This window comes from Apis florea, unplaced genomic scaffold (genome assembly GCF_048593485.1).
Source record: "Apis florea isolate Af1SG1 unplaced genomic scaffold, ASM4859348v1 contig_2350_pilon, whole genome shotgun sequence".
NCBI lineage: Eukaryota > Metazoa > Arthropoda > Insecta > Hymenoptera > Apidae > Apis > Apis florea.
In genome coordinates this window covers 6,833,256-6,854,367 of record NW_028256565.1, presented here as the reverse complement: position 1 = coordinate 6,854,367, position 21,112 = coordinate 6,833,256, and the positions used below count along the sequence as shown (strand labels likewise).

At 35.5% G+C, this 21,112-nt stretch overlaps 1 protein-coding gene and 1 long non-coding RNA gene across 9 annotated transcripts in view; one reads left to right on the top strand and one right to left on the bottom strand.

Annotated features, from left to right (window-relative positions):
• Positions 1-21,112, bottom strand: part of mtd (TLD domain-containing protein mustard) — a 185,403-nt gene that overhangs the window by 139,166 nt on the left and 25,125 nt on the right. For 2 of the 8 annotated variants that reach the window (XM_086904917.1, XM_086904918.1), the window contains exon 1: positions 4,742-4,884. The exons of 4 other annotated variants lie outside the window; for them this stretch is intronic. In XM_086904917.1, the coding sequence (XP_086761043.1) occupies positions 4,742-4,884 (143 nt within the window). Of the gene's footprint in view, positions 1-4,741; positions 5,040-21,112 lie in introns of those variants that run through there. 2 more of the 8 variants (XM_086904915.1, XM_086904916.1) reach the window with 2 other exon arrangements.
• Positions 4,560-5,754, top strand: LOC147658158 (uncharacterized). Its single transcript, XR_015291196.1, has 2 exons — positions 4,560-4,685; positions 4,761-5,754. It is a non-coding gene; the product is annotated as an uncharacterized LOC147658158 (long non-coding RNA).

Sequence of the window (21,112 nt, the reverse complement as noted above, 5' to 3'; positions counted from 1 at the left end):
TAAAATACCAACGAATATCGAAACAAAGATCCGAGCCATCTTTCGAAAACCCGATTATACCCGTTCAACAGCGTGAAATTTCGCCGTTAGATGGAAAACCAGTTAATTTTCCGTCGGTCGAGCGTGGCTTGTAGGTATTGATCTCGACAGGTTTCGACCTCCTGGGGAGGGCCAGCCTTCTCCACCCTGCTATCGATACATCGACTGCGCAGAATATGGAGCGACTAACAACCGCATATACATACATACATACACAAGACCTAGCTAGGTGCACGTGCACCTCGTTGGTCTCCAGTTTCTCGAATTGTGTCACACGAGAGAGGAGGAACGCGGACAGACACGGAGAAAAAGAGAGAGAGAGAGAGAGAGAGAGAGAGAGAGAGAGAGAGAGAGAGAGAGAGAGAGAGAGAGAGAGGAAGGAGAATCGACGTCAGTTCGAGGGGCGAAGGTGACGGCCACCGGTTTCCGCTTTCTACAGAGGAGAGGAAGGAAAACTCGACGAAGTGGTAATAGATCCGAAATGACGCGTCGAGTCGAGTCGAGCGGGATCGAAATGAGGGACGGGCCGTTTACCGGGGAATAATTATCCGATGGCCCAGTTTTCGCCCACTTTGTCCCCCTCCCCTCGTCGCAAGGGGTTGCAGTTTCTCGTCTCTCGTTTTCGATTATACGTGATTATAATGGAATATACACGGGTGTTGGGATGATCGGCAAGTATATCCTAGAGAATTTTTTTTCGAGAGGATCGATATTTTGGGAACGACCTCGACTTGAAAATTTTTAGCTGTTTATAATTATATTTTTTAATAATGTAAAATCGGAAAAACGACGAGAGGTTGTTAATGGGGTGCGAAAATTTTAGAAGAGGCCTGTTGCTATTTTAACCGTGCTTCGAAAACGAGAAAGATGAAACAGTTTTTATCCGTCCAAATATAAATTAATAATATTTACTCTCTGGGGGAGGGGGGAAGAAGAAGTGGACACGATCCGTTGACCCGATTAGCTCGGGGCGACTATTATATTTCGACCCTAATTTACGAGAGCCGTCGAAAAGAATCTTTAAAAGAAACTTTACAAGACACGTGAGATTAAACGCTGTCGAGATATAACACACTTTGTATAAATTTATAAATAAAGAATCTGCAGGATCTGGAAGCCATTACTCCTTTTTATCGCGCGCCAATTTTCGTAGCTGAAACAATCTGCTGAAACGTAACGTGATCTATAGAAATTGTGGGTATCTGATGAACAGGCGCACGAACACGATGCATGCATGCAACCCTTGTACAATGGGAAGGATGGTTCCTTTGTTTTCGCGGAGACCAGAATAGAGAGACACAGAGAAGCTACAATCTCTCTCTCTCTCTCTCTTTCCCTCCCACGCTTCGTTCGGTGTTCGATACTGTGCGTGGCCTTGATCATCCACGTAGATCCCACCAAGGGATCCAGGCCCTATTTCTCATTCGAAACGGATCCAAGAGAACAAAGAGGATGTAGCTAAGCGTGCGCGTCTTCGATCGATCCTTTCGGGATTATTTTTAGATCTTAGCCTTTCCTCCAACTCTTTCAAGAACAACGTTTCGACGAAAAAAATTATAAAGGATAGAAACACGATTTTAAATCTTTAGATCTTTTTAGATACAACTTTGGATCAGTTTTTTACTTTTTTACTTTGGACTTTACAAATATATTAGTTAAAACTCTTATTGACCTCGATCTCCATTCCACTTCCATTCTACTCGACACGAACTTTTCTATCCGAGCCTTTCTCGAACTTTCACCGATCAAAATTCCCTAACCGCGCCCTTTCTACACCCATTCCACAAAGATGCATCGTAACAAATTTCGAGCCTTCGCCAAACTTTCGAAACGTAAATTATCATCGCGAGAATTAACGAAAGGAGAGGAAAAGGACGGGCAAAAGTCGGAGCAAAATAGATGATTTACGAACGCGATGAAACTGGCCCGATTTACCCCACCGTGTTGCGGAGTGGTGAGTCAGGGTCGTGCGAAGGAACGGGTTTGGGTCAATAACTGGTATATAGGTGACGGCTGTTTAAATAACTTTCTCTTTCACTTTATGGAAAAGATTGTAAAAAAAAAAGAAAAAAGAAAAGAAAAAAAAAAAAAGAGCTGTGGCAATGAATCGGCCCCCTGAGACGTGGGTATCGATCGATCCGCCCCATCCGCGATTGTTGGAATCGATTAATCGTAATGATAGGGCGGTCAAATTTGGGCCGACTCGATCGTCGCAATTAACGTTAGAGTTAACTAGTGAAACGCGTAATTTGAAGCTCGTAAACTTGTTCGATATACACTGAGACGAGTGAGTGGATTAAAACGTGATATCTTAATTAAGGAGAGAAGAAGGATTTGGATCGTTGATGTTTTGGTGGGAAAAAAATTCTCTTGTTGAGTTTGTTTGAGTTTTGAAATTGTTTGAGTTTGTTTACAATAAAGCGGAGAGTTAAAATGACACGTGAGTTTCGATATCCATTCATGTCCGTGCATACGACATCTAATTTTTGCTAAGTGGATATTAGCCTATTTTGTGCTCACGAGCCTTATATAATTAAAATTACTTAATCCGATAGCGATGGCTTGCTAATGTTTGTTGATAAAAAAGAAAAAAGTGAGCAATTATGCGAAAACGCTGAGCAATATAATTGGCATGTAACGATCGAACAAAGGGAATCTCAATTTACGATTAGCCGATCAATCTTTTCCCAATGAGGATAAATTCCTCGTTATATCGCGTCATAACTTAATAGATCGAGTTAGACGAGGAAGAATACGAGAACGCCACTGGAATCGCCGATGATGCTAATGACAAATCGATGAACCGCCGACTAATTAGCGTGTCGACGCGAAAAACCCAAACCGTGCTCGTATATTATTCGCGAAAGGATTTTTTTTTCTCGTGATTCGTGAACGGTTGCTAATTTAAAAAGCAACCTATAGCTAAGGAATCACCTTTCTTTCTTTTCTTTCGTCAAATAAAAGCGAGTCACGTGATATTCTTGAACATCGCGTAATAGGTTAGGTTAACTTTGATAATGATATTTACGAACATGTAGACATCAAATTAAGTTTCTTGGCAATACGTTAAACGTGAAGTACGAGAAAAAAATCATGGATAAAGAAAAAGTGAAATACGGAATTTTCGATTTCCATTCTCACGAGATATGTTCGACACGTTTTCTTTCCATTTGAATTTCATTTGCATTGTGAATTATTAATCGGCTCATATGTATTCCAAAGTGTACGTACCTGAATTGTAATTCAACTATGTTACTCCGTGTAAACGTGTAAATTAACCCTTAGTCGGTAAATACTTAAAACATGATAGGTGCACGATTCAATTTTGAAAGTTAGCTTAACTTCGGTGTAATTGTGTATTTTATTTTATTTTAGTTAATAAACATTATTAATTCATGTTTAAAATTACATATCGTGATCTTCATTCTGTGCAGGGAAAAAAAATATAAAATCTTAATTTCATCAATTTTATCAATTTTATATCTTTCTTAAAATTTATATCGATTAGTTTTTTCATTTTTGATAAATATTAGAAATTTTTAACTCACACTCTTTTTTTTAAACACCCTATAGAAAGGATAATTCATAACCAATTGTTTTGCGTGCCTTTACAAAACCAAACTAGACACCAGAATATCTAGGGAAACTGCTTGAGAACCGGCCACATCAACAACGCCTGCCATCTACAGATTACACTTTGTACTGAGAAATTCTGGCCCGAAGATAATGCTTGAAATATTACCGCGTATAATTAAGCCGGGCGATATTGAATTCCCCGAAGACGGTTCGTATATTACTTCCCATTGTATTATAATTTGAAGAATGTTACTCTTCGAGATAATATTATTATTAAGGATTGTATTATTTTAACATGTAATTATTATTTCTATATATTTAATTATTATTATAATCTAAGTGTATAAAAATCGATTATAAAATCTATTTCATCGTTACTATTTCCCGGGCGTAATTAGAAATATTTTCTTCTTTCATATTTTTGTATAAAAAGGCAATAACATCAGGATTTCCTAATTGACTTGAAGGCGATTATACAAATTATACGAATTTCGTCAGGTTATGATATCGATTAATTTTTGGAAACGAACCAAAAGGACTTTCGAGAACGATATTTGATCCCCTTACTTTATCGCTTATCTGCACGTAATTAACCTAATGCCGTACTCATATTGGCCAGAATTGTTCCCAAACAAGAGCATAGCATCGGGGATATGGTTAAGTATATTTAACAGTTGTTTGCTCGCCAAGAAAATGCAACAATACGTTTACACAGGTATTCGGTTCATGAATAAGCATTTCCCCTAAACGAGCACGGATCGTTAGGATTGTGTAAACGTCGGATATTCCGGAGAATTCAAACTTGAAAATTCGGACAAGTCGAGATCTCGATACCCGTTCGACTTCGAGAGCACGAGCGTAACTTCGGGTCGGTTCGGCAATAATCGGACGCGATCGGTCTTCGAATACCGAATTCTACCGGTTTCGCCCGAATTTTCCCGACCAGTTGTAATCACAAAATTTAACGTACCAAATAATTTCCAATTATTCTACGACCTATTAAAAAAATAATACCGTATCCGTATTTAATCGAAAATAACGACGGATTATACGATACGCGCATTACACACGTAAGACGAAATTTTCTGGAATAAACAAGATAATATAACTAGATCATCGTACTCACTGCCAATTGAACTTTCCAGTGATACCCTCCCTGAGGCGGTCCTTGAGACTCCGTTGTCTGGATGGCAGAGACGGACTAGCCGGCTCCTTGTTCGGTGGAGGCCCACTTCCGCCTCCAGCACCGCCGCCGGAAAACAATGCCATTCCTCTTGTTCACGCCAAGGGCGTCGATCTGTCCACTTATGTTAAACGTTCGTATTCCACTGTCTATCTAGGTCGCGTGTCGAGCGAGCATCACCGAGGCACTCACGAGGAATAGGAGGAATCCGCAGCCTGTTTGCGAGTTCCTGCCAACGGGTCTCTCCAAGGAATACGTATATATATATATATATATATATATATATATATATATATATATATATATATGTATATGTACGTATCTGCGATTCAAAATCGTCTCGAACCCGGATGAATTGTGCGTTTCGAATAAATTGGAACACAAATTTCCGTTCTTTCCTCGAAACGATTGAATATTTTAAAGAGGGAGCGGAAGTAGCTACGTAATGGACACGAACGTATCTCAAAGGGTTGAATTAACGAGCTTGTTTCGAATATATAAGAATATATAAGAAAAGAGATTCTTAATCTTTTTTCATTCATGAGTTAGAATCACGATTGTTAATTTTACGTTTTAACAAGAAATTGTATAGAAAGTTTAGTAGCAACAGTATAATTATACATTTTTCAGAGATCTATTTGTGAAACACAACTTTATTATTATAATTTATTGTAAAAAGAGATTTCGAATCGTGACATAGAAATATGGAAACTTGGGCGATTATTGCAGGTGTACAGCGAGTTACGCGACATTGGGAAAGATTGACTGCGTTCGATCGTGTGCGATCGAATGATTACTCTATTTACTCTATTTACAGAGGAAATATAGATTAGGTTGGTGGAATCGAGAGAATATAATAGAAAAAGAACGTGTAGAAAATATCATTTCGCGGATCCAAACACGGGAAAATGATGATTAAAATATTGTAAAAAAAAAAATTTGTGTATTATCTAAAAGATTCTTGTAACTTTTTCATTATCCACCGAATGTGACTTTGATTCTTTCATGAAAAGAATTTTCACTTCGATAAAATAAAAATCTCATAAAGTGGAGGGGGAGAATCACGGGAATTAAAAAAAATCTTGTTGATTTGGAAAACACTCGTGCACAGGGATCGATGACGGAGCAAGTAGCTCAATCGGAATGTTAACTGACGATCTGAGCCGATTTTTTAATCACGTCGACGACTTGTTGAGGCTTGTTAAATAAAAAAAACGCGGTTCGATTCGATCGATTCGATGAAAACATTTTTACTCCGCAATATTTTCCATAGATAGAACGTTATTAACGTTTTGCAAGTTAAACAGAGTATCTCCTGATATCGCCATTTTGATTTACGTCACTCCGTTTTTCTCCCGTATCGAAAAATCTTTCAGATAAAAGTTGAACAGTTCAAGGTTTAATGTGTATATATATCTCTGATATTGATATTTTGTTTGTTTTCGTGTGTGTTTCGCGTAGATAAAAGTTAAATTATGTTTCTTAAATTATGTATTTTTCGATTGATCGATGGATGCAGATTATATTAAATTTATCTCTCTATGAACTATAATAATTTTTCAACCGATGACGTGATTGAATACTTTTTCTTTTCTTTTTATAATGGAAATGTCGAGGTATGCTAACGTTAAAAAAAAAAAAAAACATACGATTCCAATAAAAAAAAAGAAAGAAAAAAAAAAAAAAGCAAAGTTGATCTTCGGTGTGATCTTCACGTGTTCTCCTCGAGGAAAAAAATAATGCTATCACATTACATGCCCCACCAAATCATTCAACATTTTTATCTGAAACATTTTATTAATATATCCGAAAGCGAACGAGATATAATAAACGAAATGATAATAAAATTACGTAATAAAATTAAAAAGAAAAGTTATATTAAACGATTGTATTTATAAATAATAAATGATGTGTAAATAAAACATTTTTATAATAAATATATAACTCAATATATATATATATATAAATCTCTGCTGAATTGTGTACTTCTTGTAATTATAAATAATCCATATTTAATTTGGAACTCTCACAAATATTTCCCCACAATTAAATTCGTTTTGGAAATCGAATCTCTTTGAAGCCTCAAATGCACCATAAGTAAAAAAAAAAAAAAAAAAAAAAAGAAAAAAGAATAAAAAATCACGACGAGATTCACGTGACACGAAATAAATTCGAATCGTTCCTCGACACGAGCACGAACAGCACTAACGTGACACGTTAAGTATTGGACTCGATTCCGTTTCGACTCGTTCACCGGCTTCTACTAGAAAATAAAGCTACTGGTGCTGGCTCCTCCGTATTGAATTCGCAGACGTTTCGAGTGGCGATCGAAACGAGTGACGTGAAGCATTCTCGTGCCGGCTTCGAAACGCATTTATCACGCGCTCTCTATGGAGGAATTGATAGAGAACAGTCTCTGGAGGGATTCTTCTTCTCGAAAAATGTAAGAACGTTTCGAGGAGATGATAAGTTTTTCGCGATGTAGAAATCCCGATTACAGTTTCTCCATTCTTTTTCTCGAGCGATACCGGATCGATTAAAAATATAAAGACCAAGTCGATTATGATGAATAAATATTAACGAGAATTTCCTTCCGAGATTGCATGATCCACGATTTGATTTGAAATTCGCAAATGTAACTTCCGGCAAAATTTCAATTTCTCCTTCCTGCTAATGAAATATTCTTTAATATTCGAGATTATTCGAATATATATAAAATGGAACAATTTCGAAGAAATTCGAGACAATATTCTGATACCCAGAAATTTTTCTATTTAAAACGATGGAATTATTTTTAACTTGACATCTTAGAATCCGGCGAATTGTAAAAATTTCTTTTATTAATGGAACGTGTAGGAAAAGTGTGCAACGATATAGACGGGCATAGACAGCAGCTGGTAGCGGCAACGATGAGGCCGATAGAATCGACCTTAACAACCTCAGTTAAATTTCATTACGTTCCTCGCGTAGCACGCGCCTCTCAAGGTTGCAACATATGATTTTAATTGCGCAAAAACGAGCATTGTCGCCGGGATCGTTGGTCCGCTCGATCGACGTCAAATAAAGAAGAAATAAAAGCTCGATGAATTATGATCGAATTAATTTTACAAAATCAATCGATCATTGTTTGCTTTTCGAAATATTCCATTCGACGGAAAAAAAAAAAAAAAAAAATCATCAACATCACGGATGCGATGCAAAAAAATGAAAAAAATCATCAGTAGTTCGTCAAAGAGCATATATGATAAAGAATTCGAAGAGAGAAAGAAGAAAAAAAAGAAGACGAAAAAAAAAAAGAACTTATTTTCCAAGGTTTCCTCGGTGTAACCGAGCTTCCGCTGAAGGGCGTTGTCAAGGTCAAGGTCGGCGACAAGGTCAAGGACTGGGAGTCCCGATTCTCGTCGAGTGAAGAACACGCCGGCCTACGCCTCCGTGTCGAAAGCCTCCTCCCGGTATTGATCCCTTTTCCCTCGGCAAACTCGACCAATCCTGGCTCACGTTGCACGGTAACCAACCCGTTCAGACACATTTTCGGGGAATTTAGAGAGAGAGAGAGAGAGAGAGAGAGAGAGAGAGAGAGAGTCGATGTCGATTAGAAAGTTACAACAAACGATAATTAATAACGTGATATGTTTATGGAGTTTATCAGATGTTTATTATTAAACGAAGAATTTTTTTTCGAATAAGAATGATGAAATTGAAAATTGAATATTAATGCGCGAATAAATTTAATTTTATCGCGTTAATATTATCGTTATTCGTATATTCGCGTTTTAATGTAAATTTTTTTAAAACGAAGGCTTTTTCTCATAAAAATGGAAACATTGTGTCGTGGATCTACTACGAGGAAGGGAAATACGAATATTTTGATGCTGCTATTATGCATTAATATTGAAATTTCCGATAATTGGGAAAATAGTCTTTCTGAAAGATATAAATCTCCGCAAAGCCCTGAGTTAATAACAGGAACTTTCGAAAAGATTACTACGAAGCGAAATAAAAGTCTGAAAAGTCACGATCTTGTCTTGTCAGTGATCTAACTTATCGATCGGGGTCTTTGCCGAAGAAGAAGCGCTTCTTTGATCTTCGCGCTGAATGCTCAACTCTTTCCTCTTCTTAGCTCTTCTGTCAGCTGCCAGAAGCGTTAATTAAAAGCAAATTCGCGTTATGCTAAATTCTCGTTAAATTATTAAGAAAAAAAAGAAAAAGGAAACGCAATTTTCGAAATTACGAAACGATAAGAAAAAAATTGAATTCAAAATATGTTTTCCATTTCCATCGGTCATAATAGAGATCTTTGAAAATAATGTTAATTTCTTCCTCAAAATGCACACTATTGTCCATTGCTTTTAATTTTTCGAACTTTTAATTTTTTATACTTTTTTTTTTTATAGTATAGTACGTTGTTTAGGTTAGATTTATATTTAAGAATTAACAAGATTTAATAATAGATATGAAGAAGATCCGTATAAAGATGGCTCTGTCGTTGATAGAGACATCAAGGAAATACTATACTGCACGATGAAATATAAGCGAATCGAATTAGATTATAAAATAGAAGACGATCGAAATAGCGTGTCCTTAGCTAGACAGCTTGTCTCCTAACTTATTCGTAATTTATGAGCATGTCGTGGGCCACTTTCGTGAGACATTTCTTTCCTTTTTTTCCCGTGACGTGTAAGAATTTTCCACGTTTAAACAGAGTTGAATCGTTTGACGATAACTTGTTTAAAATAAAAATCGCATTTAACGCGAATAAACTTGGCTCGTTTCTTTAATTTAATCGTTGAAAATTTGAATTTTTTCTTTCTTAATTTGAAAATTAATCTTTCCTTCCTCTTCATTCGAAAGTTAACCTCACTTTCGTTTCTTTTTATTTTTGATTGAAGAACATCTGTTACCATAAAACGTGTCTCGAAAAACAAGATTTTATGATCTTTAGAATATCATTATCTTCACAAAAGATCCGATACGAACGCCTTTAAATTCATTTTTCTACTCGTCTTTTTCCATCGAGAGTTGTGAACAAGAATCAGAGAATTCAATTGCACGGACGTAATTGCCGTTGTTTATTATTATGGACATATAAATGGAACGTAGGTGTTCACTTGCATAGACAAGTTGAACGTTCTTGAAGCGATAATCAAGCAATGGTGTCGTTAAGCTACGAGGATCGTGTAAATAAGGAGTGCATAATTAATAATTAATAGATAGAAGAAGAGGCGACCTTCGGCTATATAACATTTTACGCGTGATATAATTATAAACGAAGGTTTCGCGTGACATTTTCTAATCTAACACATCTATCTTGCACGGAATCTAATAGGAAACGCGACGAGATGCGAGGAAAAAAATTTAACAGAAAAACTCACTCTACCAGAAACTTAAGAAGATTTTATAACGAAACTGGTGATGATGATTCATCTTACTTGTATTGTATCATCATTCACTCGTAAGTAGGTATCAATCTTCTTTCGATAAAAAAATATTCCTCGATTAATATTCACAATCTGTACTCAAATACAATCAAAGAAATCGAGATTTATTCTTATCCTTAATTTTCGAAACATATAATTTTAAACGTTACTTCAAATTCACTCAAAATTACACTCTCATAAATCTAAAATGTTTAAGAGTTGATTTATAAATCAATTCCATTAAATCCTTATATTAAAAGAAAAACGAAAAGAAAAATTCTCAATGGTTAAAGATTTCGATACTCGAAGCGGCTTCCTCACGCTTAGCACACGAAACGTCACATCGAACACAATATGGCCAAAATTGGGCAGGAATTAAGAAAAGCCGCGATTCACAAAAGTCGTATCAACGAATTTCTATATTCACGTTATCGATCTTTTCTCAGCTACGTTCTTCCTTCGCTTCGCTTTCCCTCCAAATTCCGCCTCGCGTGCCATCGAAATTCGTGTACAGGCTTTTTTTAGCCAAACCGCGTTCCAATTTTGCACGAAAATAGAAACTTTGGGAGGAAGGTTATCTGGATGGGCGATTGTTGTTTTTAAGAAAATTATCACGCTGTTGAAAATTATACCGTAACATTTTATAATATGTAATTGCGAGAAAGTAATAAATTCGTGTGATAAAAAGGAAAAATAAAGGGAGACAAATTTTGAAAATTGTTCGTGCATATTTTGATATTATTTACACGAGTAACATGTTGATTGTAGAATAGGGAGAAATAATTGTGATTAAATTTGTTTTAAAAAAAAATCTAAATCTAATCTAATCTGAATAATTTTTTGTAATTTAATGCAAGTAAATTGTAAAGCATTTTATGATAATAAAAATTGTTATTTCCAAATAACCTCGAGCCTTACTCATCACGAATTACATGTCGAAACATAAAATTTTTAGACGCATAAATAATGTATAAGCGTGATAAGAAAATAATTGAAGCGTTTTAACTTTTTATCTTAATTTGTTCTTGAAATATATATGAAAATAGAGGTCGCAAATAATTCCAAGGTTAGAGACCTTGGATTGTAAGTGAATATTTCCGACATGTACGCGTAAAATATAGTCCACATTTCGACGACAACTTCAAATAATCGCTCGAGATAAGTAATGTATTCCGTGCATTAATAAATTGCAGATGTTCGTACAAAATTTTAAATTAAATAAATACGATTAAAAAATTTAGAATTTGATAAAATTCGATTCGTCTCACTTATAAATATTACCGTTACAATTTCTATTTGTTTTTCCTATATTTTTTTTTTTTACATCTCCCTCTAGAATCCATACATTTCTACATTTCTATTTCGATATTTTTCAATAAATGTATACACGTCCCAATTTATCCATTGAATTTCTCCACAGTATACACGAATAGTAGAGTTGAATATATGCATATTCAAAAAGTAGAGTAAATTTTTACACGTATATTTCCACACACTTTGTATTAGGATTTTTAATATATTTTTTTATCAATACTTTTTGCTATTATTTTATTTTATTTATATTCATATCATGGTAAACGACAAAATATTGGCAAACCGAACTATAAAAATATTGGCAATCACCACTTTTTTTTTTTTTGTTTCACGTTACGTTCTCAAAAATATCACTCATCGTGGTTTTACACACAGAATGTTGATAGACGCGATTCCAACTTGGAAATAACAATAATATCATAGTTCCTCGTGAAATATTTCGTATAAACAGTGTGCTGGAAATATATGCGTAACGTATGCAAAATAACAAAAATGTGTGGAATATGTAAATTCGCGTCTGTCTTCTTCTTTTTTTCAACAAACAATGAAATAAATAATTTCCTCGAGTTTTAACGATTCGTTCAAACAACGATACGTGGACGAGTATACGTGGATTCATCGTTGATGAATCGATATAAAATAATTGGTCAGCAGATTAATAACGATGATGATGTCACGGATCAAATTGATCGGACCCGTTCAATACGGCAATATGTTTATGTTACGACAAAGGGAAAACTCTTCGGTTTTGGTTGCAACGTCGCGATTTTAATATCGAAAAAAACCTCTCCCTTTCGTTCTTTCGAAAATTGAAAGAATCATCATCAACATATAGAGGAGTGCAACTTATTTATTTACCAAAATACTCTTTTTTTTTTTAATTAACCCTCGTTAAATCTGCAAATTTTACACGAAACGAACGAAATTTTTAATAAAATTCGCGTCAAACGAGTCGATTAATTTTATCCTTGATTGTTGATTACACGAAAACAGAGGGATGCAACGGTACAATCTCACTTTATTTATTATCATTCGTAAGAAAAAAATTCTTTTCCTAATAAATTATATTATTTATATTAATAAATTGAAAAAAAAGAATCTATCTTCCAATGACTCGTATTACTTTAATATCACGTACTTTATATGCATAAAGGATGTAATAAAATCTATTCAACAAGTATTAATTATTGGATATCGCATCACGAATCAAAGTAATAATTTTTGAAACTATTTACAACCGAGTCTAAACCCTCCAGTAATTTTCTTCCTCTACTCTTTATTCTATTACCGCCCTTTAATTCCAACGATCACGCGTCGCGTGTCACGCGAAGATTTCCTGCGTTAATTTCACGCGATGATTGAACAGAGGTGGGCAGAGATTGGAGGAGGGGTGTGAAACGATGGGAGAGGAAGGGAGAAAAGAGGGCGAGTCTTTCGATATATAAGCAGGTGCAACCTGGCCTCCCCTCTTTCAAGGACACCGTGAGGCTTGATTGATGGGGCAAATATTAGCTCGTGAACCGCAACCCCAACCACCCCTTTGGCCCAACTTTACCCCCCCTATTCGCAGTATCGCGAAACCACGTATCGATTTCCTCCGATTTTCCTTTATCGATTAGCTCGTTGGATTAATGGTTTGTTGGATTAACAAATTTCAAGGGATGAAGGATGTTTATTTTAGATTAGATGGTGGCAGGATATCGACTTAGCTTCGATTCTTTAGTGGAGATGTCTTACCTTCCATTTATAAAGGATGGAAAATGAAAGTTATATAGTTATAAATTATTATAAGTAGAATTTAAAAATTAATAATAATAAAAAAAATTGAATCATACAGAAGTGAATAAATTTAAAATAATGTTGTAGAGATATTCGTGACTCGAGTAAATTAAGTGGGCAAATTCAACAACGAATTAATGACGAAACAGAATGGGTGTATACTGCAGTATGCTAATTAATCCCTAAATTCGGCAACAAACACGATCCAGTGAACCGCAAGCGCAAAGTTGCTATAGCTAATTGTGGATCGAAACTCGTCAAAACGATATCTGTAATCGATAATTTAACAATATCGAGATGGTCGAGTTAGATATGGTAGATCAGGAGAGAGAAAAATTTGAAGTTGTAGCATCAAGGGTGTCTGTGCGATTGCAGGGTACTGATTGCGTCGACCTACTTTCCCGGACAATCGTACAATGCCGGGGGTGTTGGAAAGAGGAGGGATGCTTCTCGCAGTTTTACGTGACATCAAGGTCGTTGTCGTATCGACGATCGAGACGAGCTTTCGCCTTTCCCCTTGGAATCTGAACCATTCTCCCTCCTTCGTGTTTTGATTCTTTTTCTTTTCTTTTTTTTTTTTTTTTTTTAATTAATTTCGATCAATAATATCTTTTTTTCTCGTAACAACAATCTTCCCCCTGAACATGATGTTTACGTAATTAAAACATGCTAAATTATTTTATGGTAGCAACGAGAAATTATTCGAACTTCGAAATCGGAAACTTGGATTTTTCGTAAAAAAAAAAAAAGCAAAGAGAGGAAAAATTGAAAAATTTTGCCATCAAAATCTATGAAGTCTAAGAAATAGGGGAGACCATCCCTTGTTACTATTTTATTTCATCTCTGAAACGGTTGGTGCCCATGAAGTATCCACGGTATTTAAGACTGTGCGAGGATCATGGACCAGGCCACGACCCAGTGACCCACATGTTTTGCTGGAAACGTGCAATACGTTTATCCCGGAATTTGGGATAGGTCAGTGAGAAAATGACAAAGATGGTAAGCGGTTAAAAATTACCCTTTCCTTGCGACGATATCTTGGAAGTCGCGTTGAAATAAATAAAAAAGCGTTTTAATTCTTTCGCTATTACGGACGACTACTCGCGCTGCATAAGATGCTACTGAGATACTACGAGCGACTATAATCTTCTTAAGATGCTACTGAGATACTTTAGGTGACTATAGTCTGCATAAGATGCTACTGAGATACTAGGCAACTATAGTCTGCATAAGATGCTATCGAGATACTCTAGACGACTATAATCTGCATAAGATGTTACTGAGATACTATAGGTGACTATAGTCTGCATAAGATGCTACTGAGATACTATGGTCGATTATAGTCGTTCTGCATGAGATGCCACTGAGATACTACGGGCGACTATAGTTGCTCTGCACAAAATTCCACTGAGATACTACGGGCGACTATAATTGCTCTGCACAAAATTCCACTGAGATACTATGGGCGACTATAATCACTCTGCACAAAATTCCACTGAGATATTACAAGTGACTGTAGTCTGCATAAGATGCTACTGAGATACTATAGGTGACTATAGTCTGCATAAGATGCTACTGAGGTACTATTGTCGATTATAGTCGTTCTGCATGAGATGCCACTGAGATACTACGGGCGACTATAGTCGCTCTGCACAAAATTCTACTGAGATACTAGGGGCGACTATAGTCGCTCTGCACAAAATTCCACTGAGATACTATGGGCGACTATAATCACTCTGCACAAAATTCCACTGAGATACTACGGGCGACTATAATCATTCTGCACAAAATTCCACTGAGATACTATGGATGACTGTAGTCTGCATAAGATGCTACTGAGATACTTTGGGCGACTATAGTCGCTCTGCACAAAATTCCACTGAGATATTACGGGTGACTGTAGTCTGCACAAGATGCCACTGAGATACTATGGGCGACTATAGTCTGCATAAAATGTTACTGAGGTATTATAGGCAATTATAATCTGCATAAGATGCTACTGAGATACTACGAGCAACTATAGTAGCTTTGCATAAGATGCCGTATCGAGTATCTTTCTCTGGAATCGATATTTAGTTTTTATCATCAATTTTTTTTTTTTTTTTCAATAAACACCGTCAAAGCAAAAACTCGAATCGTGAGGAGTAAACACGGTCAATCTTTCTCGAACACTGTGCACATTTTTGGTGCGGTGACTCGTTCAGTGAAAAGTCGTCCATAGCGAAAGGGTTAAGGAGCGAAGCTCCATGCTTCCAATGGTTTTCGACTCGGGCAGTCGGTTTGACCATTACAGCGATATTCGAATTTTTTCTTGATTTTAATCGAGGGTTTAACTTCGAAGTTCGATGTTCGAGGATAAATCGAACGGGATAAATATATATTTATTTCTGAGGAAGAGTATCAAAGATAACGTCGAATTGATTTAAAAGATCTTTGTATCGTCGAAAATCATTGTAAATAATATGCAAGAATGGAAGAATAAAAATATAAGGATGTGTAGATTATATATGCGTACGTAGAATATGCAAAGCGTATGAAAATTTGCAGTCTACTTGTGCCGTGATGTTTGAAGTGAAACGAACGAAGGTCAATGAGTATCTGCTTGGCGATTCTTATGCTTCAGAAAGGTTAACCGATAAAACTGATGAAATTACAGCGTAGAATTGACGTATGTATGAAAAAAATATCACGAGTATCGATATTGATGATGTAGCGAAAGAAACTTTTCCTTTTTTTTTAAATTTTTCCATTACCTGACTTATTTACCCGATATTCCACGATTAATTTAGACTAAGACTTATTCACCATTGGATAATTAAAGAAGTTTAAAAAAAAAAAATTGAAAGCGATTAGATCACCATCATCGATGTCTCGTCAAACTACGTGTTTTTCTTCAATTCAATTTCGGTATTTTGTAAGCGGGCCAACAAGAAACTGCGTAGTTCTCTCTTCTCTTCGAGGAAATATTTATCGAAGAAGATATGTATTCGAGAAATATAACGTTTCGACAGAGAGAGAGAGAGAGTTTGAAAATTTAAATTTGATTGGATCGGACGTGATTAGAACGAAACTGGAAGAGAAATTTGCCATAAATTGAATTTTCATCGAGCACACGAGTGGTACACTTTGTACACCAAGGAACGAAGGTATCGACGTTATTCCAATTGAATGGAATAACTGACACGATGATGTAGACCAGCCAATTATAATGTTTGTCTCATGACCGAAGGAATTTATCGAGAATGAATACTGAGGAACATACACGCTTGCTACATCGCGTTCCATTGTTTACTGTTTTCCATTGTTGCCCGACTAAGGAAGATAAAACGCAAAATAATGAAATTCTTATTAAGACCATTAATCAATTACTCGTGATGCCGATGTCACAGTTTGAAAAATAATTTAAGAAATGAATAATTTATCCCGAGAATGTTACACTCGGAAAAAATTGAAACGAAAAGAAAAAAAGTTTTATCTTTCTTTCTTCAAATACGCAATACCGATGATGAACAAAATAGAATAGAAACGGACGGTTTCGATCTTTCTCTCTCGCCGAGATCAATGAATAGTCGTAAAATATCGTATAAATTCTAATTCTTCTTTCTAATTCTGGAATCTTGAGAATTTCGAAATAATAAATTCCGTTTCCAACGAAACAATGACGAAATTGTTGGGATAACTTGATGAAATTCTAGAAGACAATTAGTCGGAGAGATAATTGAAAGCTGAAATATCCAACAAAGACTTTTCCTCCAATATAAAAGAAGGGCAAAATATATGCGACGGAATTAAAATTCAAAGCTTAATATTAAAATATTCCAAATAATCCAAAAATTAAATTTCGTTTTCAAGAATATAATTATCGACGAATATCGATTAAACATTTATAATTAACTTAAATTAATATAGATCACTGCTCAATCTTCCTTAACGTCATCTGTAGAATTCAAATTATCCTTAGATCAAAAAATATTTTCCAAAAAGCGAGAACGATAAATTTCAAATTTTCCAAGGAGCAGAGAAACGAGAAAATAAATTTTACATTACGAAACGAAAAAACGAATAATTGTCAATTTGATTCGACTATGGTTAAATATTTATAATTAACCTAAATTAATATAGACCACTGCTCAATCTTCCTTAACGTAGAATCTGTAGAATTCAAATTATCCTTAGATCAAAAAATATCGTTTTCCAAAAAACGAGAGCAACCCAATAAATTTCAAATTTTTTCCCTGCTAAGGGGAAGCGAAAAGAGAAATTAAATTTTACATTACGAAAAAAAAAAAAAAAAAAAAAAAAGGAATAATTGTCGAGATATCGCAGTTTCCACGATACGCGTTATTAAATTTTTTTAAACGATTCTCGCGTAACAACTCGACTCGTTTCTGGCGAATAGATGCAGCCAGAGAAACATTGTAAACCGGTGAAGAAAATAATATGGAGAAATGTAGCAGGTCGTGCTTGGATTAAAGGTTGGAAACGCTTTTAACACGTCTTGCCTTTTTTCCGGTGGGGCAAAAGGGGGAGACGTAAAACTCAAAGAGAATAACAAATAACATTTTTTTAATATCTACGAACAATATCTCTGGTGGAACATGAATTTTTAACCTTGGAGAGTGGTGACGTTGAGTGAAAAAAATGTTACGAGAGAAATGTTACGATTAAATTATTTCGAACAAGCGGGATATGTTTCATTGTTAGAAAAATGCGAGAAATCCCTTTTATTCCATAAAACCGTAAAATTGTAATTATGACAATTTTGTATAGAAGTATTACTACTATTTCGATAATAATAAATTTCATTGTGATAACAAAAAAAAAAAATATGAGAGAGAAAATATTTTCTCTATCGTATAAATGTTATGAAATATCGTATATATAGAAGCTTTTTTTTATTCAACAGTGTATCATTTAAAATGAAAATTATGGCGACACGTTAAGTACATAAATTACATATTATAGCGTAAAACGAAGGCTCATAATAGCCTTGGTGGAAATTATTTAAAGTAAGAGAGACTTGTATAACGAGACAACCGTAATCACTTGCTTTTGCAATGTTCTTAATTGCTAAAAATAAAAAACGATAGAAAAAATTTCTAATTAAAAATTTTAATTCACAAAGTATTTCACAAACTACGCATCGCGCCGATGTACAAAATGCTACACACGCGTGACACAATTTTCGATTTTTCCAAATATTAAATACCGAATAAACAAAAAAAAGTACGAACGAAACTCTTTCATAATTCAAAATATTTAAATTTGCATCGCGACGATCGAAAATTTTTACAATTGTCTCAATTTTGTACACGAATATACAATTATCACGGCGTACGTATTTACCCATTGCGTATTGTCGTGTCGTACGCTCGACGAAAGGAATTCGGTTAAATCAACAATAAGTAAAAGATTCGAGAGCGTTCGAATCGGGGATGGAAGTTGAAACGCGCGAAAATGGTGGCTTTTTCCATTCGTCGTATTTATCACGATCAACGGGTTGTCGTTGCGGTGCATTGTATCATCCCTCTCTCTCTCCCCCCTTTCTCTATTCTTCCATTTACATTGAACCGAATCGATGATCGATTCGTTGGCGGGGAAAAATTGTGCACGGGCCGACACACCCCTGGAGAAATATCGAGTCCCGGAGCACTCGTTTCGAATACAAAATGGATTACCACCTCCCCTCGATGCGAAGAGAAGAGAAGAGAAACATCTGTAGCGGCGTTAACGCGATTCGAAGAGGAGGAGAATTTAAAATTTACAGAATCTTTCTGGTAACGCGGCTCGAATTATTACGAGTCACGATTATTCTTAACATTTCTATCGTATTGTATATATATAAAACGAGACGAATTATAAGAATGTGAAGAAATTGATTCGACGTAGTTACTTTTATTCGAAGAAAATAAACGTGTTGAAATTATTTCCAACACGTTGGAATATTCTAACTGAAAAGTTTTTATCTCTAGTTGAAACGAGACGCTAGAACCCGTCGACGTATCATGTTTCGTAGCTCGTAACGAAATATTTTCCGCGCCATTTATTCCTTCTCTGTGTAAATGTAAAACATTCTCCTAAATACGAATTTCACGTGTTATTAATTCTTCTATGCGAGTGAAACGAAGTTTCTAAGTAACTTGTTTCCCCGTGTGAGTAACTATCAATGTGCACGCGTTGTATCATTGAACAACATTCGTCCCCCCCCCCCAAAAAGAAAATATATATTCGAAGAAATTATCCGCGCATTTTCTCAAATATCTCGTATACGACGACGAATGTAACAAGTAAATATATAAGCTTGATGACGCTTATTCACAGGGGAATGAAAATATTCAGGTTATTAATTCGTCCATAGAATGACAAACAATGCTCGCAAAGCACATTAGTTTGCATATTGACCTATCATAATCTCGTGCTGACCGTGCAAGCGTACACGGCAACATTATCGAGGAGTTAGCTCATATTGGATTACTAAGAATCCCCTTATGATACACATTCTTCAAGGTTGCCCGCCGACCTCTGCCATTTATTACGACAAATCGAAGGGATTAAACCATTCACGGAATTTGCCTTTTTGGAATCGCGTTACGATGAACAATTCCAATGCTCGCCTCTCCTTCTCAAGCTTCTTTTCAAACGGGGGTGATTGAAAAAAGATCCTGCCAATAATTAATTCTACCTTGCAATATGCGAACATGTTACGAATTGTCGTTGGAATTTAAGAAAAATAAGTCGTGAGAAAATTTAAGAAATTATTAAATTTTCGCTCTGAATCCCAATATTCAACTTCGCGAATAACTCGGTGAGGACCTCTGTGATATTAATTCTCAATTAGCATCGTCGAGAATATGAAACTAAAAACTTTTACTTTACACGTTCGTTTCATTTCTTCTTTTGTATAAAAACAACATAGAAGAATTTTCCGATTGAAAATTAGTTACTTCTTAAAAATTATTTACAGTTAAAATTTTTTTTTCATTCGATTTGTGCGTTCGAAATCGCGTGTTCATGATCGATTTGCAAAGCAAGTTAGAGAACACGTTTCCCGATAAATTATGAATGCCTGTGTTTGAAGAAAAAAGAAAGGAAGGAAGGAAAAAACGACAAAAGGAAGGGAAGGTGGAAAAATTGAGTCACGTTCCACGATCGAAAACTTGGGTAAACCTACTTGTCGTCGAATTGGGTCAGTTTGACCATTCGAGATCTTTTCTACACGTATACATAATCCGCGCGAGTATCGCTTTTTTCAACTCTCTTTCCAGAGACACAAAGGATCAAGTTGGTTCCATACGTGCGTGGAAAATACTCTTGCCTTTCTTGCCTTCGAGAACGATATTTCTGACGCAGTGACATCGTGTAACACGATTGAAAAACATTGTCCATACCTGTTTTTCCAACGCGAGAAAGTGAACTGTTCAAACAATGAAGATGAGAAAAAAGATTTTTTCCCCCCCTCATCGAATATTATGAAAATTGTAACAAATCCAACCTGATTTATACGGTGTCACGAAAAACAAACCTAGAATTTAATGTATGTATAAAAAAAAAAAAAAAAAATCTTGTGCTTTGCTACAATTTTTTTTCCACGAATGAATCGAATGAAAAATCGTGGATTGCACGAGCGAAATTTAAAAACGAAATCTAATATCGTATAATCCACGAAAACAGGAAGGATTTTAATGGTGATAAAGTAAGATAATTGTGATCGTTCCACTATGTAAATACGAGCATGATAAACACGGATGTATAAATCGAGTAAATCGTGGGTACGATTATAAAGGGTGGGATGCATTAGCCGGAA